The sequence below is a fragment of the Bufo gargarizans genome, chromosome 4 (assembly GCF_014858855.1).
Source record: "Bufo gargarizans isolate SCDJY-AF-19 chromosome 4, ASM1485885v1, whole genome shotgun sequence".
In the NCBI taxonomy this organism is placed as follows: domain Eukaryota; kingdom Metazoa; phylum Chordata; class Amphibia; order Anura; family Bufonidae; genus Bufo; species Bufo gargarizans.
Genome location: NC_058083.1, coordinates 107,533,910 through 107,558,747, shown reverse-complemented (window position 1 = coordinate 107,558,747; position 24,838 = coordinate 107,533,910). Strand labels below are relative to the sequence as shown.

Genomic DNA, 24,838 nt, shown 5'->3' with positions numbered 1-24,838 from the left:
TGGGTAGGTATTCTAGCAGGCCCACATTTAGAGAACAGCTTGTCCAGATAGACCAACCCATTTTAATTAAATTTTCATGTTAAACATATTTACAAGTAATCATTGGCAGTCATTTTTCATGGCACCATCTATATTTGAAAAATATCCTAAAATCCTGCAGTTTTTACACTGGCCGCTAATAAAAGGTGCCACTTGTTGTTCTGTACAGATCACTTTACTGCAATTATCTGCTTATTATTATAGGCAAGATTAGAATAACAGTTATCACTTATATACAGGGGATCCACCATTCACACTAGGTGGTATCAAAACTACTCCCTCCTGACCTCTGCACAGGTCAGAGAACGACAAGAAAACTCTCCCATAGAAGTCAATGAAGTCCCCTCCTGACCATTGTGTCTATGGACCATGGGGCTGCTGTAAAGCTTATCTCTAAATGCTGTTGCGAACAGCTCTGGGAAGATGGCCGCCCCCATGATCATGTTCAGAAATATAAGAAATAAATCTGCAATCAGAAAATAAAACACATTAGAAAAAAAGGATATGTGTTGCTATCTTGTTTTAACTGCCGGAAAAAAATATAGGTGACGCATTCCCTTTCAATGAACACTTTGGTTGTAATCTCTGTAGATCTCTGTGTCCAGCCAATGCAAATGGACCATGACACCACAGGTTCTAAACCTATCTTACCCTTTCATTTGGTAAAAACGGAAAATCCATAAATCTGTTGTCTTAGCTCTTATTCAGGAAGCATTGCCTGGCCTATAAGACTACCTAAGCTGGTCTCCACAAGGAGAAACGTTAGTCCTCCAGATGTCAAAGGCATCTCTCCCATCTGAACCAATACCCTGAGATGCACTACTAGGAGAAACGGCTGTCCACAGATGGGTGTCTTTTACTTAAAGAGAAGATTCTGGTTTTGGCTTATATCCAAAGTAATGTTTCAAGGCCTGCCTAAAGGCTAGACATGTAATTCTAGGGAGCCAGCTTCTGTCCTCCTGGATAAAATCTTACCTACAGAGCATATTTATGGCACAGACTTTAGTTAAATGTGAAAGATTGCAGGGGACCCTGGTGCACCATGTAAAGAAAAGAGGCCGTGGGGCTGTCCTAGTGGTCATGTGATTGGTCACATGATCACCAGAATGCCGATACTGGGATGTTGCTGCTGGCTCTAACTAACTAGATCCAGCACAACCCTAACACTCAGGATAATCACTGTAAGGCCTCATGTACACGCCGTTGTTCGGCCGTGCCCGTATTGCGGCCCGCAAACAGCGGGTCCCCAATATGCGGGCACCAGCCGTGTGCACCCCGCATCACGGATGCAGACCCATTCATTTGAATGGGTCTGCAATTCGGAAGGTCTGGTGCGGAACGGAGGCACGGAACCCCACAGAAGCACTATGAAGTACTTCCGTGGGGTTTCCGTCTGTGCCTCTGGACCGCAAAAAAGATCCTTTAGCACATTTCCATCAGAGATCCATTTTTTTAGATGGGGAAAAAAAGGCCTCCATGCAATACTATCCCTCTAAAGCCCCTTTCACACAGTCAGTGTGAGATCAGTCATTTCCATCAGAGAGCCAAAACCAGGTGTGGTTCAAAATCACAGATCAGGAGGAAATCTTTACCTTAGGGCTCGTTCACACGACCGTTGGTGTCCCGTTCCCGTATTGCGGACCGCATTTGCGGATCCGCAATACACGGCACCGTTCCGTTGTCATTCCGCATCACGGATGCGGACCTATTCATTTCAATGGGTCCGCAAATCCGGAGATGCGGAATGGAAGCACGGAACTGAACACTACGGAAGCACTACGGAGTGCTTTCTGGGGTTCCGTTCCGTGCCTCCGCACCGGAAAAAGATAGAACATGCTCTATCTTTTTGAGGAATGGTGGGATCCCCATGCGCCTGCCCCACAGAAGGTGCCCGTGCATTGCGTACCGCAAGCACGGGCACGGGACACCAACGGTCGTGTGAACAAGCCCTTATACCCTATGTCTGTAGAGGCTCCACACCTGGTTTTAGCTCAGAATCACTGATGGAAATCACAGGTCAAACACTGACTGTGTGGAAGCGCATTTACTGGGGCTGCTGTGCAAATCTAATTATAGTGGAAAAATATAGGGTAAAAAATAAATACATAAATAATAATAATACCAGTGGCCAAAACTTGATTACCCCAAATCAGGCATGTAATATATCAAAATTTATGGTAGACAATGATGAATACAAAGAAAAAAAATATATACTTTAGAGTAATACTGTTTTATCACCAGAACAAAATAGGTAAAATGTAAAAAAAAGAATATATTTTTTGCTACTTTTTTCAAATTATTGGTGTTAGACCTGACACTTGCAAAGACTCCAGTGGTTGTCAGAATAATAAAAAATATTGGGCATGGCCAAAAATGATGACATACTTACCTCTTTCTCTGGCACCATTCTCTGTGCTGACAGACTAGTCCTCTTGCAGTCTGTGATCAAGCAGCGACAAGAGGACAGGAGCCGCGGGGCAGAGAATGGTAAGAGGTAAGTATGCCATCATTTTTTATTTTATACCATTCACCATTCGTGCGTATACCAGGATTTTGGATAATGACTAGTGAAAAATGGAAAGACGGGAAGACCTACATGTGAAACACTCCAGAATATAGGATGTACTATAACGTACCACAATATATACCGGGATCAACAACCTATGGCACTCCAGCTGTTCTCCCAAAATCCTCCTTTCACTTCTATGGAAGTTACAAAACCAGTATGCTGGGAGTTGTAGTTTTCCATCAGCTGGACTGGCAAAGGTAGCTGATCCCTGATGTATATTGTGGGCCAGGGAGGAACGTTGCAAATCAAAAGTTATAGACGTTTCTTGTAAACTAACTGTATGCGCTTCACAGTAACATAATGAAAAGAGGAGTAGCGGGGGGCTACATAGTGTGAGGACCATCAGTAAAACAAAAGCCCAGAAGAGAGTAAGGTTTACCAGATGAGGTTATGTATAAGCCGGCACAACACTGCTGAGCACATACAGGTCTGAATAGGAACAGACGCCAACCAGGTGCAGCTCCACTCCACTACACAGAAACAAGGATTCCGATACAACTGGGATAAAAGGAAGGCAAAAGGGAGATTCCAGAGTGCTCCTCGGCTTGACTAATTTATATAAAAATAAAAAAATTATATATATATATTTGTGTGTGTCGTTAAAAGATATCGATAGTATCCACAATAACAGTGACTTCGACAGTACCCCTCCCATTTAACAGTGACCTCCACAGCGGCCGCCCGTTTTTTAGTCACCTCCACAGTACCCCGTCTCGTTAACAGTGATTTCCAAAATAACCCGCCCCCTCAAAAGTGATCTCTACAGAGCTCTGTTCCCTTAAAATGTGACCTCCACAACACCCTGCCCCTTAACACTGACCTCCATAGCAGACCGCTTCCTTAACTGTGACCTCCACAGTTCCCTGTCCCCTTTACAGAGACCTCCACCCGCCCGCCCTTTAACAGGGACCTTCACAGCATCCCACCCCCTTATCAGTGACCTCCACAGAAGCCTGCCCCTTTAACAGTGACCTGGACAGCATCCCGTCCCCTAACAGTGACCTCCACAGCAGCCCACCCCTTTAACAGTGCCCTCCACAGCGACCACCCATTTATTAATGACCTCCACAGTACCCCATTTCCTTAACAGTAATTTCCACAACACCCTGTCCCCTTAACAGGCGCAGGACCTGGACGGACACAGGGATGTTCTTTTTAACAGCTCACTCTCAGACAGCAGCACTGTGCTGTGTGAGCGTGAGCTGCAGGGAGAAAGTCACCCTCTCTCCCACCCCTGCACCTGACATGAGTTGATTTTTACCCTAATTTGTTCAATCCCTGTCGGCTGCGGAGTGGAAGGGGGCGTGGCTTAGTAGGACCTGGGGGAGGGGTTTTTAAGTCCGTCTTTTGAGGGTGGCCTGAATGGCCACCCTACCTGCCCCCTAACTAAGACCTCTACAGCACTCTGCTCCCTTAACAGTGTCATCCACAGCGCCCTGCCCCTTTAAAGCTGACCTACAGCAGTGAAGAAAAATGGCTGGGTTGTTATGGAAACCTGGTGTAAAGCTGTGTGTATGTGGAGACTAAGGACCTGCGAGCCGCTGTTGGCTGATAAGGGTCATGTGACCAGGCTTCTATTGGCTAATGTATTTTTGGGGAATATCTCACATAGGGATGTCCTTTTGAAGAGCTCACTCTCAGACAGCAGCACTGTGCTGTCTGAGCGTGAGCTGCAGGGAGAAAGTCACCCTCCCTCCCACCCCTGCAGCTGACAGAAGTTGATTTTTAACTTTCATTTTTTCAATCCCTGTCAGCCTAACCGGATCGGGGGTGTGACTAAGCGGGACATGGGACAGAGCTTTTCAGTCCATCTTTTGAGGGTGGCCTGAATAGCCACCCTACCTGCCCCCTGAACTGTGACCTCCACAGCGCTCCACTTCCTTCAAGAGGACCTTTCACCTGGATATCCTTAATCTAATTATTATTCTACATTATAGTGCGGCCCCCACTGATGTCTTGGCACTTTTTTTTTTCTAAATAACCCCCCGTTTGTCCACTGTAGCCCCTGTATATTTTGGCGCCTCATATGCTAATGAGGCAACTCGGTTATACTAGGCGTGGACTTGAATTTGTCCTGGGGGGCGGTTATCTTCTCCCTGGCTGCGAGCGCATCCAATCAGAGCGCCCCGCTCTTGGCCAGGGAGAAGGAGCTCAAGTTCTTGCGATAATCACAACTCCTTCTCCTGCGAGAACTTGAGCTTCTTCTCCCTGGAGTGGGGCGCTCTAATTGGATGTGCTCGCAGCCAGGGAGAAGATAACCGCGCCCAGGAGAAATACAAGTCCACGCCTAGAATAACCGAGTCGCCTAATTAGCATATGAGGCGCCAAAAGATACGAGGGCCACAGCGGACGAACAGGGGGTTCTTTAGAAAAAAATAAGTGCCAAGACATCAGTGGGGGCCACACTATAAGGTAGGATAATAATTAGATTAAGGATATCCAGGTGAAAGGTCCTCTTTAACAGTGTCATCCATAGCACCCTGCCCCTTTAAAGCTGACCTGCATCAGTGAAGAACATTGGCTGGGTTATTATGGATAGAAACCTGGAGTAAAACTGTATATATGTGGAGACTAAGGGCCTGCGAGCTTCTATTGGCTGATAAGGGACATGTGACCGTGTGTATGGCAGTTGGGATATGAAGAGAAAGACTTGCAGGCTTGTATTGGCTAATGTCAGGATAGTGGGACCGCGCTGCTCCTCATTCACACAGAGCGTTATCCTCAAATGCAGGTATTCCCTTTATCTAGCTCAAGACGTAGGCACCTTTATGTTGAATCGCAGTATGCTTCCACGCAAGATGAAAAGCTCAGCATATCGCCTTTATCTGGCTCAAAACGCCAACACCTCTATGCTGGATTGCCGTAAGCTCCTCTGCCAGATGTCATAAATCACACAATAGTGAGAGTACCACCAGCACAATTAAAACTCACTGGTTTTATTATACTCACAGACACGATATGAATTTTCAGCATGTCATTAAAACAGTAGTCTTTCGCACAGCCCGACCCGGTTTCGCATATAGCTTCTCGCCCCTGACAAAGCTATATGCATTTGGGGATAACGCTCTGTGTGAATGAGGAGCAGCGCGGTCATCCTGACATTTTGTAATTGTGAAGAACCCACTTCACCTTGGGAGACCAGCAGCGCAAGTACCATTGACACCTCGTGACTTATTAGTTTTATTGTGATTTGTATTGGCTGATGCAGGTCATTTTTTGGGAATATCTCGGGAACGGTACGTCCTAGAGAGCTGTGACCCCCACAAGATTTCTTTCCAGGTAGCAAGGGATGTGTATACTGAGTTTCGTGGAAATCGATGGTTGCGTTTTGGAGTGATCGCAGTACATACACACATACATACTGTATATACGTCCTTCTTTATATATATATATATATATATATATATATATTATTTTTTTTATAAATTAGTCAATCCAAAGGGCGCTCTGGGATCTCCCTTTTATCCTCATAGTAACATAATGGGTCAGATCTACTAGTTCTGTGTAAGTTTTAGACAATGTAAACTTGGACCAGACGGTCTAAAAAGTGGTGCCCAGTACCGTGGGAGCCAGATCTATCACAGGGGCTCAGGCTCGATAATAAATCTAGTGCAGGGATAGACACTTTTCTCTGACTCTATACCAACTATTGATTGGCTTAGTTGGAGACAGAATTTTATGCCAGAATTGTGGTGCAATTTTTGCGCAAAATGTTGCATCTTAAGCCACACTCCATCTCCGTTACCACTAAGCCCCCCCCCCCCCCCCCCTTGTTGAGCACGTCAGAAAAAAGTATAGTTGTGCCATAAATTGCACCACTTTTTGGACAGATTGTAGGAAAAGACTGTTGCATCTTAAGCCACACCCTGTTGGATAAGTAAAAAAAAAGTCTTAATAAATAAATTTATAAATAAATACATAAAACGTTTGATATTTTGCGCAAATATTAGAGCATTCTGATTAGTCAATTCCCCCCAGTCTGTTTAGAATAACTCATATTTCGTCAATGCATAATAATGTAATAGTGTAAAAAATAATAATTGTATGCACCAAACATTTTTGGACAGTGTTTATACCATTTATTACAAAATTTCAACAATAAAATAAAAACAATTCTATTTATGTGCCCTTTTTATATGATTATGTTGCTAATGGATTTACATCTTTTGTATTATTATCCTTTCCGTTATGTCTTTTTTTATCTGCAGCCGTTCTACAGGTCAGCCTGACATGCCAGAGATGGTTGATAATCCCCTATACGCTCCCGTGAACAGTGGCTCTCATCAACCACCAGCACAATGCCGACCACCGAAGCCACCGGAACCTGCTGCCCGTACCGCTCCTGCCATTCGCCAGCGATCTATGACTTATTCATCTTCCGACAAGAAACCTGTTGCCCCAGATAAAACTGCAGCAAAGCACATGGCGTCTATTAACCTCATCCGTCCTGAACAAGTTCCATCTATATCCAAGCCTCGTCCTCCTCTTCCTGTAAAACTCCAGGGTGGCCGTGACGGTCAGCACACTTAGCTGTCATTCCTTGAAGCACAGTTTTTCAGATGATGTATTTTATCCAAATGATATTGTAGTTTTTGACACATTCCATCCAGGGAAAAAAAATTCTGAATGTTCTTCTTTTCCATTCCAATCACTGAAATAGAAATACTTTATTTTGAAATAGATGATGGAAGCTCCCCTTTTGATTTTCAATGTCTATATAGATATACGTATAGTCAACATGTTTTCAATCTTATATTTCCTTATTGTATTTTACCGTATTTTCAGCTTGTTTAACGTAAACAGAAAACACTGTTGTTTCTTGGAAACCAACAACAAGCAGGTTTTGTGCTGTTGACAGATCTTATTAGGGCATCTTTCTAATTATATATTTGTGCACATGTGAACACCCAAATATTAAGGTGCTAATATACCAACTGGACCCACAAACATATCAGCAAATATTACCCTTGGGCACAAAATAATTGCCAAATCTGTCAACAGCAACCAGTTGGTGGTTTCTAAAGGGCAACAACAGTAAAACAATGCTTTTACATTTGCTGCCTATATACTGTAGCTACTTCAAAGGAAATCAAAGGTGGAGCTTCGGTCATTAACATTACTGTACAGGAAACCAGCATTTTACACAGGTCTATTTGATGGTTACAGTCTAATAATCTTGTATCACGCAATCCTTGTGCATTCCATATTGGTATAAAAAAAAAAACATATTACCTTCAGATAATATATTACCTTGTGTACGGAATGTTGGACAGGAGCTTCAGATCTGAAGACTGTCACTGATCTCTTGATGTATGCTTACATTGATGGTGTTTTACATGATATACTGTATGTATTTTATGCTATACACATATTGTACTTGGGGCTCGTAACAGAAAAATCCACTGGAGTGGATAAGACTATGTTCTACAGTATAAAGAAGTGGAGCTTGCATTTTAAAGGGGTTGTCTGCCGGGATAAAGGGGCAGTAGGAGTTAAAAAAAGAAGCATTATTCACATCACGGTTCCCCTACCTCTGCCTTACCGGGTCTCCACTGATCTCCTCCTCCTGGTCCAGTAGGAGATGCCCATTCAGCCAATGACTGGCTGCAGCTGTGACCCGCCTTAGTTTGTGATTGGATGAATGGGCATTTCTTGCCATTTCCTGTGTGTTGAGTCTGACTGAGGAAGCAGAGACCAGTGGGGACCCATGAAGTCCTGGAACGGTAAGGGCAGGGGATCCGAGAGGTGGTAAGTAATGGTTATTTTACTTTTTTCCAATAAAAAAAAAGTGTGAGGGGGCGGAATGGAACAAGCCCTTTAATGGGTTTATCCCCTGTCCATGGGATAATGGATAACTAACTTATTGGGATCAGCATGGATCCGACTGTTGGGACCCCCGCTGGAGCAATGATTTGAGCAACAGGGGCACGCCCGGCCTGCCACTCCATCAGATAGAGGAAATGGAACCCTGGTTCTTGGGATCAGCAGAGGTCCTAGCTGTCGGACCTCCACCAATCAGTTATCTTGTGGATAGGGGATAGCTTCCAAACTTTGCACAACCCCTTTAAGAAACCAAAATTTCAGGTCACCCAAAAAAAGTACAACCCCTATAAGAAATCAAAATTTCAGGTCCTGACCAAAAGCTCCAATGGTAGTTAGCAAGTGAACAAGGCACAGAAAATAGCTAAGTCAAGAGAATATAGCGGCTCACTCTCTTGTCACTATGGGCAAGGTGCTCTTGTCAATTTGACTCACCCCGTCAAAGTGATCAATTATTGTATATACCCAGGACAGGCACGCTACACTTAGAACCATCCAGAGAGGGTATTACCTAAAGATCCATCTCTACATACATAATAAATAAAAATCTGTTCTAGAACATAATTAAAATCACGCCTTATAATAATAGGCAAAATTACATTAAAAAATTTGTATATGAAAAATACCATCCCACGTGGTAATCAACACATTGGACTCCGTCTCCACATCCCCGTGGCTAGTGTGGGTACTGTGTACCTCCACTTGCAGCCACACTCTCCCTGGTCTCTGCAATCAGCGCTCGGTGTCCCATGTTTTGGTCCCAAACCGCTCAGGTCTTCTGGTCAGATGGGAGGTTATAGGAGAAAGGTTGCGATATCCGTGAAGCGCTTCACATTAATTTCAATGGAGAAATAGTTTTCTCATACTTCCATCAGTTTTTATTAAGTGGGTCTCAGAATTTTCAGATGTAGCTATAAACGTAAGACGCGTTTCGGAGTTGTGACTAACCCCTTCCTCAGTGGGTGCAATTATAAACAAAGGGCGTTATTATTTATAACCAAATAGTACCATATGCAAATGTGTTACTATTTATAACTTATTATCAGCATATGTTAGGGTCCATTCACACGTCCGTTGTTTCTTTCCTGATCTGTTCCGTTTTTTGCGGAACAGATCTGGACCAGATCTGGACCCATTCATTTTCAATGGGTCCTGAAAAAAAATCAGACATTGTGCTGTCCGTTTTTTTTCAGGACCCATTGAAAATGAATGGGTCCAGATCTGGTCCAGATCTGTTCCGCAAAAAACAGAACAGATCAGGAAAGAAACAACGGACGTGTGAATGGACCCTAAATGTGATACCTATCGTGGCAATGTTCTGTTTTCTGTAGCTGTATAAATGTTGGTTATTGAGGACATCAACATCTGACCGTGGATTTACATACAGCTCCTATCGAAATATTGCCACTATGTAACATTTTCTTATTCTAAAATTTCTTTCCTTATTTTAAATTATTTTTCATATACCAATTTTTTTTATGTAATTTGCTTATTATAAGGAATGATTTTAATTATGCTCTAGAACAGATTTTTATTTATTATGTATGTAGAAGTAGATTATTAAATACTATCTTAAGGTAATACCCTCTCTGGATGGTTCTAAGTGTAGAGTGCCTGCCCTGGGTATATACAAGGCACAGAAAACAGTAGTTATCCATGGTACTAGAGAAGGAAAGGATTTTACCATGACATTAAACACTTTTATCTCATTACTCGTAAATTTAGATACTGCACATTACTTAAAGAAGACGTGTCCCCTCTCCCGAGATGTCTGTTTTAGAACCATAATGTAACAACAATCCCGGGCCATGGGCCATCTATTTTTATTACTCTATGTTGTGCCATTCCTTTATTACTCCTGCTAGAAGGTATGAAGGAATTACTAGCAGTTTGAGCTGGGTTTTATCAGTTGAGGACGTGTCTCTGCACAGTTTGACACTATCCCATCACTGCAGCCAGTGTTAAAGGGGTTCTGCAGTTTTTTTAAACTGATGATCTATCCTCTGGATAGATCATCAGCATCTGATCGGCGGGGGGTCCGACACCCAGGACCCCTGCCGATCAGCTGTTTGAGAAGGCAGTAGCGCCGCAGCCTTCTCACGGTTTACCGCAGACCCAGTGACATCACGACTAGTATCAATGGCCTGGGAGTGGCTAAGCTCTGTTCACTTGAATGGAGCTTAGCCGCGGCCAGGCCAGTGATACTAGTCGTGACGTCACTGGGCTTGCGGTAAATAGCGAGAAGGCCGTGGCACTACTGCCAGGGCCGCTGCCTTCCCAAACAGCTGATTGGCAGGGGTCCCGGGTGTCGGACCTCTGCCGATCAGATGCTGATGATCTATTCAGAGGATAGATCATCAGTTTAAAAAAACTGCAGAACCCCTTTAAACTATGCAGGGACACACCCCTGGTAACACCCATCTGGACCTTCATTGCAAACTGTTCATAATTCACTCATAAGTTCTAACAGGAATAATGAGGGAGTGGCACAACATAGTCATAAAAATAGATGCTACAGAATTGTTGTTACATGGAGAAAACAAGTAGTTACTAAGACATGTCAGGAGAGGGGACGGGTCGTTAAAGGGCTCTACAGGAAGGAAAAGGTACATTTATATGAACAGTGCCAAAGTGTAACACATAGTCTCATTTTTATTGTCCATATCATTCATGTCACGTTAGAAAGCTGCACAAATTGCATTAAAAGGGTTGTCTGATGAATAAATATATAGTTTTTTAAGGTAAGAATTTAGTAAAACAGTAAAAGTCATACTCCCCTCCCTGATCCCCTGCCATCTCCTTTCGAAGAATTCCCAGGTCCAGGATGATCTCTAATTTCTCATCCCTGTTGACATAGAATTGTGACCGCTCAGGCAATCACTAGCTAAGCGGTGTCACTGCTGCTCCCAGTGATTGGCTGCGTGGTCAGCAGAGACCTGGGAGTGTCATAACGGGAGCGATGGGGAATCGGTAAGCTATGACTTATGTTTACTTTCTTACAGCCTTCTGACCCTTTAGAAAAAAAATAAAATCCGTCCAGGCAACCCCTTTAATGACATTTTTGAGTTTTAGTTTACTTTGTAGATTTTTTATGTAACACCCCTCCCCCATCTATGAGTGCACTTTAAAATATGGTTGGTACAGTGAGAAATACTGAAATCAAGGTGTACGTGGTTTTTTAGGCCGATGGTTTTGAAAGAAACAGGCCCGTCTATGCACCAGTTACACTTCATATGCCAGTTACGTAGATATTGTTACCTCGGAATAAAGAGCGGTGAAGTATAAAGGAAAAAAGGACTTGGTGTGGGTACAATATGGATGTATTTTATAGTTTGCATGTGCATTAGAGAGCACTATTCAGCATTACTGTAAATATCAAAGGTTTTAATGTTTTGTACATTTCTCTGCAAGAATATATTTAAATGTGAGCAGAATAAAAGTATTGCATTCAGTGAAACAAACGTATCAGATCATTTATACTCATTTTTTTATTTATTTAATTTGATTAAATGGATCCTGAACAACAGGTTATGAGACGCACAGGGCTGAGGAAAAATATGGAGGAGGTGCTCACAGTAAAGAGGATCCGTCCTTCCTCTAGTAAGGAATAAATAAATTTTAAAAAATTTTAAAAAAATACTGGGCACTCTCACTTATGTAGAACCATACAATTTATTTCAGTACATAAAATCATAAACGCACAATCTCAATAATATAATAAAAATAGATAATAAATAAAAACTCATAAAATCACTATAATAAAAATGGATCCAAAAAAATGATGAGGGAAAGTCAGTCCATATGTATCAGACTGGTAGTGGGCGGTAGTCGATAATTATAGATGGGATTTAGTGTCCTGTACGATATACAGTCCCACTCTTTTGGAGAAAAGTAAAGATGCTACGGTTTGTAGACATTCACTTGAGTGAGTCTGTTTGCGGCGTCCCGCTTGTACTCACTGTGCAGTGAAATCTTGTGTAGATCTTCGGCTTGTAATCCAGAAGTTGCTCCTGTCCGCTCCTGTCGCCACCGGATACTGCTGTAGCTTGCTTGCCCGTGTTTAGTCCTTTAGCTGCCGCTCCGTGGTATCTAAGAGCCGGCAGGCAATAAGGCTTGTATTCGCTCTCCCCACGTCGGATACACTGCGCCACGCTACTGTGTAGCCTCGTGTGTTGCGCTTGTAGTTGCCGATGTGTCACGGATCTTAATAAAACACAGGATCCTCGGTTGATCCGAAATAGCAGCACAGCGTTTTTTAAGGTTCCAGTACGACTTGCTTTGGGATTACTATGGGGGTCTCTTCACCAAACGCGTTTCGGGGTACTTGCCCCTTCCTCAGTGGTAGTGACTGCCCCTTAAGTGTCTGTTTTTATAGAGCCTTGTAGATTTTTAATTATTCACACAGGTGTTGATTCACCTCTTTTTCCTCAAGAGGTGGTACGGATTTGAAGTCCATTCTATTAGTCGTTTCACCCAATTATCCACGCCAGGAAACTTGATTCATAGCTTGCATAATGCTTAATGTGCAATAATATTCGTCCGTAACTTTCTCTAAAGTTGCATTTATACAGTGATTCGTTAACCTCTTTTCTTATTCTGTTTTCAACACAGAAATAATCCCATTCAGTTCTTCCTATTTATTTTTATCTACACAAAAACCGATGCGGACCCTTGCGGTATCGATGCGGTTTCAATTCTTAATCGGGGGATCAAAAGTGACAGGTTATATACCGATTGTCCTCTTGTGCCCCCTAACTATTACATATAGCAGAATAAAATTTGCTTCAAATAAATAAACCAACAGTGGAAAGTTCAAATGTCCCTAATGAATTTTCAAGGGTTAACCTAAAGGTATTAACCCCCTAATGGCCACATCTAATGTCAATCTCCCTACTGTTTGATCTCCTCTTCCATAACCCACTATTCGTACCTCCTAAGGGAGTCATATAGGTCATTTCCACATTACTAACAGTCATTTTTCATTTCTTTATATATTTTATTTTTCTATTTTTTCAAAGTATATTTTTTTAATATTTTTTTAAAAATTATTATTCTATTTGGTTTACCTGAGAGCACTTTAATTTTCATCGTCCTTTGAAGTCAGGAACGGATCGAACCTTCCCAAAACGGGGTGATGGGATGTTAGATGGAGGTCCCCCATGAAGGGCCGAACCCCCCAGGACAAGAAAAAACCTGCAGGGGTTTTGCCGTCCACGAGGGACATCCACCAAATTACAAGAATCCGAAAAGTTCGAATTCTGCGTTCAATCCGCCTGGCATCAAGGTGTTCAGTTCGTATATCCGTTGGGACTCTAGTCTGGACATTCTGCTTATGTGGTCTCCTCCCCTCCAACATTTCTCCACCTTATCAATCGCCGCAAATTTCATGCCTGTTGGATTTTGGTCATGCAATAGCTTAAAATGTCTAGAAAGTGTGTGAGTTTCTAGGCCCTTCTTAATATTGGCGATGTGCTCGGAGATACGTTTTTTTAGGAATCTTTTTGTTCTCCCGATATATTGGCGTCCACACGGACACTCAATAATATAGATGACATTATCGGAGTTGCATGTTAAAAAGTCCTTTATTATATGTTTGTGATTGTTGACTGGGGATATAATTTCCTTTGTTTTCCGGAAAACAAAGGAAATTATATCCCCAGTCAACAATCACAAACATATAATAAAGGACTTTTTAACATGCAACTCCGATAATGTCATCTATATTATTGAGTGTCCGTGTGGACGCCAATATATCGGGAGAACAAAAAGATTCCTAAAAAAACGTATCTCCGAGCACATCGCCAATATTAAGAAGGGCCTAGAAACTCACACACTTTCTAGACATTTTAAGCTATTGCATGACCAAAATCCAACAGGCATGAAATTTGCGGCGATTGATAAGGTGGAGAAATGTTGGAGGGGAGGAGACCACATAAGCAGAATGTCCAGACTAGAGTCCCAACGGATATACGAACTGAACACCTTGATGCCAGGCGGATTGAACGCAGAATTCGAACTTTTCGGATTCTTGTAATTTGGTGGATGTCCCTCATGGACGGCAAAACCCCTGCAGGTTTTTTCTTGTCCTGGGGGGTTCGGCCCTTCATGGGGGACCTCCATCTAACATCCCATCACCCCGTTTTGGGAAGGTTCGATCCGTTCCTGACTTCAAAGGACGATGAAAATTAAAGTGCTCTCAGGTAAACCAAATAGAATAATAATTTTTAAAAAAAATATTAAAAAAATATACTTTGAAAAAATAGAAAAAGAAAATATATAAAGAAATGAAAAATGACTGTTAGTAATGTGGAAATGACCTATATGACTCCCTTAGGAGGTACGAATAGTGGGTTATGGAAGAGGAGATCAAACAGTAGGGAGATTGACATTAGATGTGGCCATTAGGGGGTTAATACCTTTAGGTTAACCCTTGAAAATTCATTAGGGACATTTGAACTTTCCACTGTTGGTTTATTTATTTGAAGCAAATTTTATTCTGCTATATGTAATAGTTAGGGGGCACAAGAGGACAATCGGTATATAACCTGTCACTTTTGATCCCCCGATTAAGAATTGAAACCGCATCGATACCGCAAGGGTCCGCATCGGTTTTTGTGTAGATAAAAATAAATAGGAAGAACTGAATGGGATTATTTCTGTGTTGAAAACAGAATAAGAAAAGAGGTTAACGAATCACTGTATAAATGCAACTTTAGAGAAAGTTACGGACGAATATTATTGCACATTAAGCATTATGCAAGCTATGAATCAAGTTTCCTGGCGTGGATAATTGGGTGAAACGACTAATAGAATGGACTTCAAATCCGTACCACCTCTTGAGGAAAAAGAGGTGAATCAACACCTGTGTGAATAATTAAAAATCTACAAGGCTCTATAAAAACAGACACTTAAGGGGCAGTCACTACCACTGAGGAAGGGGCAAGTACCCCGAAACGCGTTTGGTGAAGAGACCCCCATAGTAATCCCAAAGCAAGTCGTACTGGAACCTTAAAAAACGCTGTGCTGCTATTTCGGATCAACCGAGGATCCTGTGTTTTATTAAGATCCGTGACACATCGGCAACTACAAGCGCAACACACGAGGCTACACAGTAGCGTGGCGCAGTGTATCCGACGTGGGGAGAGCGAATACAAGCCTTATTGCCTGCCGGCTCTTAGATACCACGGAGCGGCAGCTAAAGGACTAAACACGGGCAAACAAGCTACAGCAGTATCCGGTGGCGACAGGAGCGGACAGGAGCAACTTCTGGATTACAAGCCGAAGATCTACACAAGATTTCACTGCACAGTGAGTACAAGCGGGACGCCGCAAACAGACTCACTCAAGTGAATGCCTACAAACCGTAGCATCTTTACTTTTCTCCAAAAGAGTGGGACTGTATATCGTACAGGACACTAAATCCCATCTATAATTATCGACTACCGCCCACTACCAGTCTGATACATATGGACTGACTTTCCCTCATCATTTTTTTGGATCCATTTTTATTATAGTGATTTTATGAGTTTTTATTTATTATCTATTTTTATTATATTATTGAGATTGTGCGTTTATGATTATATGTACTGAAATAAATTGTATGGTTCTACATAAGTGAGAGTGCCCAGTATTTTTTAAAAATTAAATGGATCCTGTCACCGTGAAAATGCAAATTAATTTTCTTTCACACTAGCGTTAGGATTGTCCCCTGCCAGAACAACATGCCGGATCCGTACTAACGCTTGCACACATGTGCTGCCGGAGTTCACATCACCGTTTCTATTCTGCTGATCTGTCAAAAGAACAGAAAATTTTTAAAAAATGGATCCCGTTATTTTGAGCATCAGTTATAATCAGTTTGTGTCACTTCTGCCAGAGATCAGTTATTTTTAATGGGAGAAGATGTCCTGCATGCAGTACTAATAATATATCTGACAAAAGTGACACAAACTGATGCTTAAAAAAATTAAAGACGGATCAGTTATTTTTTGCGCAAACACACCGTTTGCGTCCGTTCTGTCAGAGATGTTATTTTTGACGGGAGAAGGTCTTTACATGCAGGACTTTTGCTTCTGTCAAAAATAACTGATCCCTGGCGGAATTGTCACAAACTGATCATAACTGATCGTATTTTATTTGTTCTGACGCATCAGAAGAATCGAAAACTAAACGGTGATGTTAACTTGCTCTCAATAGATGCTCAAAATAACAAATCCGTTTTTTTTTCTTCTGTTCTTCTGACAGATCAGAAGAATAACGGAAAGCTCAACAGTTATGTGAACTCAACTTGTATTTCATCCATTCATGTTCCTACCCATTCTGGGCTTTGAAGTCCAGGAGGCGGTCCTATCAGTGATTGACAGCTCTCTCTGTATACACAACCTGGCTGTCAATCACTGATAGGACCGCCTCCTGGACTTCATAGCTCAGAAAGAGCAGGGATATAAATGAATGAAATACAAGTTCTACTGAATCTTTTCCCATAAAACTATTTATCAATCAGCTGAGCTCCTCCTGATCTATAACGTGTTGCCTGCAGCTCAAACACTATGTTTAACATGACCGGTTCCCTTTAATGATTTAAAACAACCCCTAAGGCATATGGGCATCATAGGGGGTTGGGGAGTCACCTTTCTGAGCCCTCCTCTATAACCCAGAGCAGAGAGCTGCTAATAAAGAGAAGCTCTCCCTGGAAGTATGTAATACTACACTTGTAACTTGTGCAACTGGCCGCAACTTCCCTCAGAAATATCCGATACTCACCAGGTTTGGAAAGGACTGGTTTTATCTGCGTCAGGCTATGGAAGTCTCTTCCAGTGTATTCCCTCACAGCAGGGGTAAAAAGAAGATTTTTTCCAAGAGTGTAAACTCTGGTCATACTTGCATTAATGAGGCCTTTCTAGGTTTCCAGTATCCTTGGCCAGGGGTGCACCACCAATGAGGCCAGGTGAGGCGATCGCCTCAGGCAGCACCAGCTAGGGGCAAGAGGCAGGCAGCGGAAGGACCGTGGGCAATGAGCGCTTTCATTGTGGCAAAGGGGTTAGGTTAAGAAATTCGCATGGGAGGGGGCGCTGTTTCAGTTTTCGCCTCAGGCAGCAGCAGAAAGGCTAGGTACACCCCTGTCCTTGCCATAAACGTTACCAGAACCTCACTAGAGCTCGTCAATTTCAGTCCACCAAGGTCCACCACAAATGTACTAATATTTTGTTTGAAAAGCGATTTGGCATATCTATCATGACTCCGTTATAAAGTAGAAATATTGAGGCCCAAAGCAAAATATTCAGCCACACGGTCTGGTTTCCTGATGCGGTTTTGGAAGCCGAAATCAGGAGTAAATCATAAAAGGAGAAAAAGTATAAAAGACAGATACAACTTCTCCTCTATTTTAGAATTTACTCCTGATTTCCGCACAAAAAACTGCATCAGGAAACCTGAATGTGTGGCTGTGCCTTTAGGGGGCTGTCCCCTGAGGCAGCCATCGCCTGACGCGCCATGGCAAGTTGTTGCTTATTGTTAAAGGTCGCAGTTTGCCCAAAACCATGTGGCTATTTGGTTAGCATTTATCTAATTAGCAAATCATGTGTACTTGGGCTTTTTATACTCCTTGGCAGCGTGGCTGCCACAACATGAACACCGCCACCCTTAGGAAGCAAGTGAACAGTCAAGGCTGTATTAGGCTACTTTCACTTTTGTGCGGATCCGTCATGGACGTTCAGATAATACAACCGTCTACATTCGTTCAGAACGGATCCGGTTGTATTATCTTTAACATAGCCAAGATGGATCCGTCTTGAACACCATTGATAGTCAATGGAGGATGGATCCGTTTTCTATTGTGCCAGATTGTCTCAGTTTCATCAGACGGACAACAAGCAGCGTTTTGCTGTCCGCCTCCAAAGCGGAATGGAGACGGAACGGAGGCAAACTGATGCATTCTGAGCGGATCATTTATCATTCAGAATGCATTAGGGCAAAACTGATCCGTTTTGGACTGCTTGTGAGAGCCCTGAACGGATCTCACAAACGGAAACCAAAACGCAAGTGTTATACAGATTATGGCAGACAGGCAGATTATGCAGGCGATTGTCTGGAGGGAAGAGTTCCTTCCTGTCAAGCTCATTAGTGGAGGAGGCCGCTGCTATTACTTGCAATGATCTCCTCCACTGTATGGGGATAAGCGATCACTGTGTGATTAGACACCACAATCTGCCTCTGGCAAATGATGATTTTTAAACCTGTTTGGGATTGCCCAATGAACGTTCATAGGGTAATCGCCTGCAGTATTAGGCCTCTTTCACACTACCGTATGGCTATTTCAGTGTTTTGCGGTTCGTTTCTCACAGATCCGTTGTTCCATTTTTTGTTTCCGTTGTGTTTCCGTTTCGGTTCCGTTTTTCCGTATGGCATATACAGGATACGGAAGACATACGGATGCATTTCCGTATGCATTCCGTTTTTTTTGCGGACCCATTGACTTTAATAGAGCCACGGAACGTGATTTGCGGCCAAATATAGGACGTGTTATATCTTTGCACGGAACGGAGATAGGGAAACGGAATGCATACGGAGTACATACCGTTTTTTTTGCGGACCCATTGAAATGAATGGTTCCGTAAAACGGCACGCAAAACGGAAAAAAAACGGTAGCGTGAAAGAGGCCTTAGGCCTCTTTTACACGAGCGTGACGGATTAGGTCCGGATGCGTTCAGGGTGTGTTCAGTGAAACTCGCACTATTTTGCAAGCAAGTTCAGTCAGTTTTGTCTGCGATTGCGTTTTTTTTTCTGCGCGGGTGCAATGCATTTTGATGCGTTTTTACACGCGCGTGATAAAAAACGGAAGGTTTACAAACAACATCTCTTAGCAACCATCAATGAAAAATGCATCGCACCCGTTGAAAAACGCAGAATATAGAACATGCTGCGATTTTTACGCAACGCAGAACTGATGCATGAAAAACAACGCTCATGTACACAGACCCATTGAAATGAATGAATCCGGATTCAGTGCAGGTGCTATGCGTTCACGTCACGCATTGCACCCGCGCGGAAAACTCGCTTGTGTGAAAGGGGCCTTAGGCTGCTAGATCGTCGCTAAGGCCTCTTTCACACTTGCGTTGTCCGGATCCGGCGTGTACTCCACTTGTCAGAATTACAAGCCGGATCCGGAAAAACGCAAGTGTACTGAAAGCATTTGAAGACGGATCCGTCTTCAAAATGCGTTCAGTGTTACTATGGCAGCCAGGATGCTATTAAAGTCCTGGTTGCCATAGTAGTAGTGGGGAGCGGGGGAGCGGTATACTTACAGTCCGTGCGGCTCCCGGGGCGCTCCAGAATGACGTCAGGGCGCCCCATGCGCATGGATGACGTGCCATGCGATCACGTCATCCATGCGCGTGGGGCGCCCTGACGTCACTCTGGAGCGCCCCGGGAGCCGCACGGACGGTAAGTATGCTGCTCCCCCGCTACACTTTACCATGGCTGCCAGGACTTTAGCGTCCCGGCAGCCATGGTAACCATTCAGAAAAAGCTAAACGTCGGATCCGGCAATGCGCCGAAACGATGTTTAGCTTAAGGCCGGATCCGGATCAATGCCTTTCAATGGGCATTCATTCCGGATCCGGCCTTGCAGCAAGTCTTCAGGATTTTTGGCCGGAGCAAAAAGCGCAGCATGCTGCAGTATTTTCTCCGGCCAAAAAACGTTCCGTTTCGGAACTGAAGACATCCTGATGCATCCTGAACGGATTTCACTCCATTCAGAATGCATTAGGATAAAACTGATCAGGATTCTTCCGGCATAGAGCCCCGACGACGGAACTCTGTGCCGGAAGAAAAGAACGCAGGTGTGAAAGAGCCCTATCAAGAGTCCCTATCAATGCTCGTTAGCTAAGATCTGGCAGACTATCTGCCAGTCTAATACAGGCTTCAGTTCTTGAAGATGATATGTTGGAAGCAGGAAAAATTAGCAAGTGTAAGGATCTGAGTGACTAAAAGAGACAAATTATGATGAGTAGATGACTGGGTCAAAGCATCTCCAAAACGCCAGGTCTTGGGGGTTTCTGGTATGCAGCGGTTAAAGAAGTTGCCTATGACAGTGAGATGAAAAAAGATTGAGATTCCTCACTGGTTGATACCTTTTGATGGCTACCTGAAAAGATGACAAAATTGCAAGCTTTTGAGGCTAATTGGGCCTCTTCATCAGGCGTCTCTTAAGTCACTTATGACAATAAAAAATGAGGGAGAAGAAAGGGTATGCCATAAAATAACAAAATTAGTACTGCTCACCCTGTATTTAATCGATCCTCCAGGGCTGATGCTCCTGTGCTCCTGCTGGTCCTACGGTGATGACGTTGCGACTACCTGCAGGACATCCCACTATCACTGTCCACTGACAGGCAGCAGGGGTCACGTCATCACTGCAGGAAAGCATCAGAGACTGGACTGAGTACTAGGCAGGTGGCAGTGCAGCAACAGGAAATTTTTCAGGTGACCAGTACTTTCTTATTTTATGGTTTCTTCTCCCAGGTTTTTAAATGTCTCAAAAAAACACCTACCAAAAGTGGTCCAAGCGTGGGTTCCCAAAGCTCTTTGATGGGCATCAAATCCATGGAGGCTGCAACTTGCAACTTATAGGACATAGAGCAGGGGTGCACATCCTTTTCTTGAAACATAGCATATGAAAAGTATATACTATGACTGCCTGATGGCACCTGGACACCCATGTATTGGGAGAATGGGGAACGCTTCTCCTCAGTTTGAACTCCAGAAAATGTGACTCTCTCCATTGTAGTTTATGTGAGTTGCTGTAAGAAGTGAGTGTTTCACAACTCCCATAAATTACAAAGAAGATGGCCAAATGTACACATGACTCAAGTCTGAAGTGGCACACAGGGATGGGAAGGTCCCAGGATAGCCACACAGCGAACCATTCGCTTTTAGCTATCCCTTTTCCGCCACTATACACCACTCGTATTCTCTCTGACATGGAAAATATGTGTGAGCAGCCTCCACAGACATGCATATCTATGACCAGATGGATGGAGGCCATCTCAGATGGATGGAGGCCATCTCCTGCTCGCGTCCTGTTGCCAGATACCACAGGACACAGTCACAGGTCATACAAAAACAACTACACGTAGCTGAAGATGACTACGGCACTGTAACTGAAGGCTGCTCTGTAAAAATGGCTTCCACTCAGGTGGACCCAGCCATGCATGTCTACATGAATGGCCTTGCATGTAACGCTACAATTTCCCTTCTATGTAGAGGCATCAACTTGTTTGCAAATAGTTCCTTTACATTATTTAGCACCTCTTGTGACATTTCAACACAACTAGATCTTTTCTCAACAGTCTGGGCCAAAATGTTGTGTGGATACCTGGTGAATGCAGAGGAGTCAAGTGTAGAGAAGTCTGCTTGCTGTCACCTTTCTACATATTATGGCCTTTGGATGAAGGTCCAACCCTGATGGTAACCCATAATATATGTGAAGCGTGTGCCATTAGGCCTCTTTCACACATCCGTGTCGACAAGATGGTCATCCATTAGGGTCTGTGATTGGCCCGTGTGTCATTCATATTCCACGTACACTGCTAGGCTAAAAAATAATTTCCAGATCATCTCCTTGCCATGATTTGTGAAAACCACAGAGCAAACACGGATGGCATGTTCGTGGTCTTCACAGACCCATAGACTATAATGTGCTTGAGGGATCCATAATCACAGACAAAATAGGGCGTGCTTCCGTGGTGTTACCACAGACCCAAGATCAGTGGAAAACCACTGAATACACACATTAAAGTCAATGGATATGTGAGTGGTCTGTGGAGACCCACAATTCACTGACTTGTAAAAGGGGCCTTACAAATATTACTGACATGTAGCCACACTAATAACTGTTCATGAAGGGTCTTTCTTAGACAAGCCCTTTAAAGGGGTTGTCTGGTTTCGGGAGGAAGCGGACAACCTTGCAGATGAGCCTGCAGTAAAGAAACAATCAGCGGTGCACCTAGAGGCTTCACGCTTACGTGTTGTTGACATGACATCACTGCTGTATCTTGTTCGGGGGAACTGTAGCGGCGGATCTGACAGGTTAGTAGAGATATTATCTTTATTTTCCTCCTGAAACCAGACAACCCCTTTAATTCATGATACTAACTTTATGTCACGTCATCCCCCACAAACTATTATATAAAAAGTGGCAACTCTGAGCCAAAGGACTGGCGACACACACATAATAATTAAAAAAAACTATGAAATATGGTAATAAAGACCAAAAAGTACAACTAAATGGATTTTCCTCAGGATAGGTTGTCAATTAGAGATGAGCGAATTTCATATTTTGAAATTCGTTCACACTTCGTTTGTTGGTAAAAGGTGAATTGCGTCATTGATTCCGTTACCACGGACCATAAGGCAATTCTATGACGGAATGCCTTTAGAGGCATTCCATTATTCATTCCGTCATAATAGAAGTCTATGGGCTGCAAAACGGATCCGCCCCGTTTCCGTTATGCAGCCCATAGACTTCTATTATGACGGAATGAATAACGGAATGCCTCTAAAGGCATTCCATCATAGAATTGCCTTATGGTCCGTGGTAACGGAATCAATGACACAATTCAGCTTTTACTAACAAACGAAGTGTGAACAAATTTCAAAATATGAAATTCGCTCATCTCTATTATCAATATCTGATTCCGACACCTGGAACCAGTGCTGATCAGCTGTTTGAAGAGACCATGGCACTCACCGAAGGTCAATGGGGCTGCTATACAATGGACAGTGCTGTGCTTGGTATGGCAGCTCAGTCTCATTCATTTGAATGGGACTAAGCTGCGCCTAGGCCATGTGAACGATGTAAGCAACGTGTCCTCCTCAAAGAGCTGATCAGCGTGGGTCCCCGGTGTCGGACCCCAAAATCAGATACTACTTATCCAGAGGACAAGTCATAAGTATAAAAAAATGGAAAACCCCTTTAGGGCTATTTCACACGAGCAGATGCCGTGCGTGACATCCGCTCCGTGAATTACAGCCAAGACCTGATGCGGACAGCAGAAGCACGGAGCAGTAACATGACTGATAATGCTCCGTGCCTCTCTGTGATCTCTTTACTACGAAATCACAGTGAGATAAAGTTGTCACTGTGATTTTGTAGTAAAGAGATCACAGAGAGGCACGGAGCATTATCAGTCAAGTTAATGCTCCGTGCCTCTGCAGTCTGCATCGGGTCTTGGCTGTAATTCACGGAGCGGATGTCACGCACGGCATCCGCTTGTGTGAAACAGCCCTTAAAGAGTTTGGTTTCAGCAAAAAGCTGGACATGGCTGTGGATTAGCCTGAAATAAAGAATTGAACAGAACTAGCTTGAAGGGGTTGTCCGGGTTCAGAGCTGAACCCGGACATACCCTTATTTTCACCCCGGCAGCATCCCTGAGCCTAGCATCGGAGCATCTCATGCTCCGATGCGCTCCTGTGCCCTGCGCTAAATCACGCAGGGCACGGGCTCTTTTGTTTTCAATAACACACTGCCGGGTGGTAACTTCCGCCCGGCAGTGTGTTCGGTGACGTCACCGGCTCTGAGGGGCGGGCTTTACTGGCTAGGGCAGAGCTAAATCCCGCCCTTCAGTGCCGGTGACATCACCGGGGTTCCTGTCAGCCCCATGGAGAGCCCCGGTACGTCACCGGAACTCCTAAAAATGCCTTTGCCCTGCGCGATTTAGCGCAGGGCAAAGGAGAGCATCGGAGCATGAACTGCTCCGATGCTCATGTCAGGGGGGCTGCCGGGGTGAGAATGGAGGGATGTCCGGGTTCAGCTCTGAACCCGGACAACCCCTTTAATGCCAGTGCCACACTTCTGATTCTCCCGGTCAAGCTCAGTTCACCTGGACATAATGTGAAAAAGTCCTGAGACTCTCTTCATAACAGAGTGCACTGCAAGATCTGTTAGATCCAAGCCGCGTGCAACAAATCCAACTTGTTATAACGCCCCCTGCTGTTAATTTGATTCCCTCTCAGAACATCTACCTCACGTATCCAGTGCTGGAAAGCAGAAGCCACTTTTAGGGTGGTGATTCTTACTGGCTGGCCTGAATGCTAGCCCCCTGTACTCTGACACCTCTCAATAAAATCTAGTGTGACCAATTGCTTTCAGATGTTATCTAATTAGTAAAAAGAGTCCAACCAAGTGGAAAGTATTCTCAGTATAACTACAACTGTTATGTGAAGGCCTCAGAGGTTTGTTAGAGAACATTGGTGATCAAACAGTATCATGAAACCCAAGGAACACACCAGACAGGCCAGGGATAAAGTTGTGGAGAAGTGTAAAGCAGGGTTAGGTTATAAAAAAAACATCCAAATCTGAACATCTCACAAAGCACAGTTCAATCCATAATCAGAAAATTGAAGGAGTAT

The 24,838-nt window shown here is 43.6% G+C and overlaps 1 protein-coding gene across 2 annotated transcripts in view; it reads left to right on the top strand.

Annotated features, from left to right (window-relative positions):
• INPP5D (inositol polyphosphate-5-phosphatase D) overlaps positions 1 to 8,386 on the top strand; it is a 243,841-nt gene extending 235,455 nt beyond the window's left edge. For both annotated transcript variants that reach the window (XM_044290546.1, XM_044290545.1), the window contains one exon: positions 6,817 to 8,386. In XM_044290546.1, the coding sequence (XP_044146481.1) occupies positions 6,817 to 7,138 (322 nt within the window). In that variant the 3' untranslated portion in view covers positions 7,139 to 8,386. The remainder of the gene's footprint in view (positions 1 to 6,816) is intronic.
• The last annotated feature ends 16,452 nt before the right edge of the window (positions 8,387 to 24,838 follow it).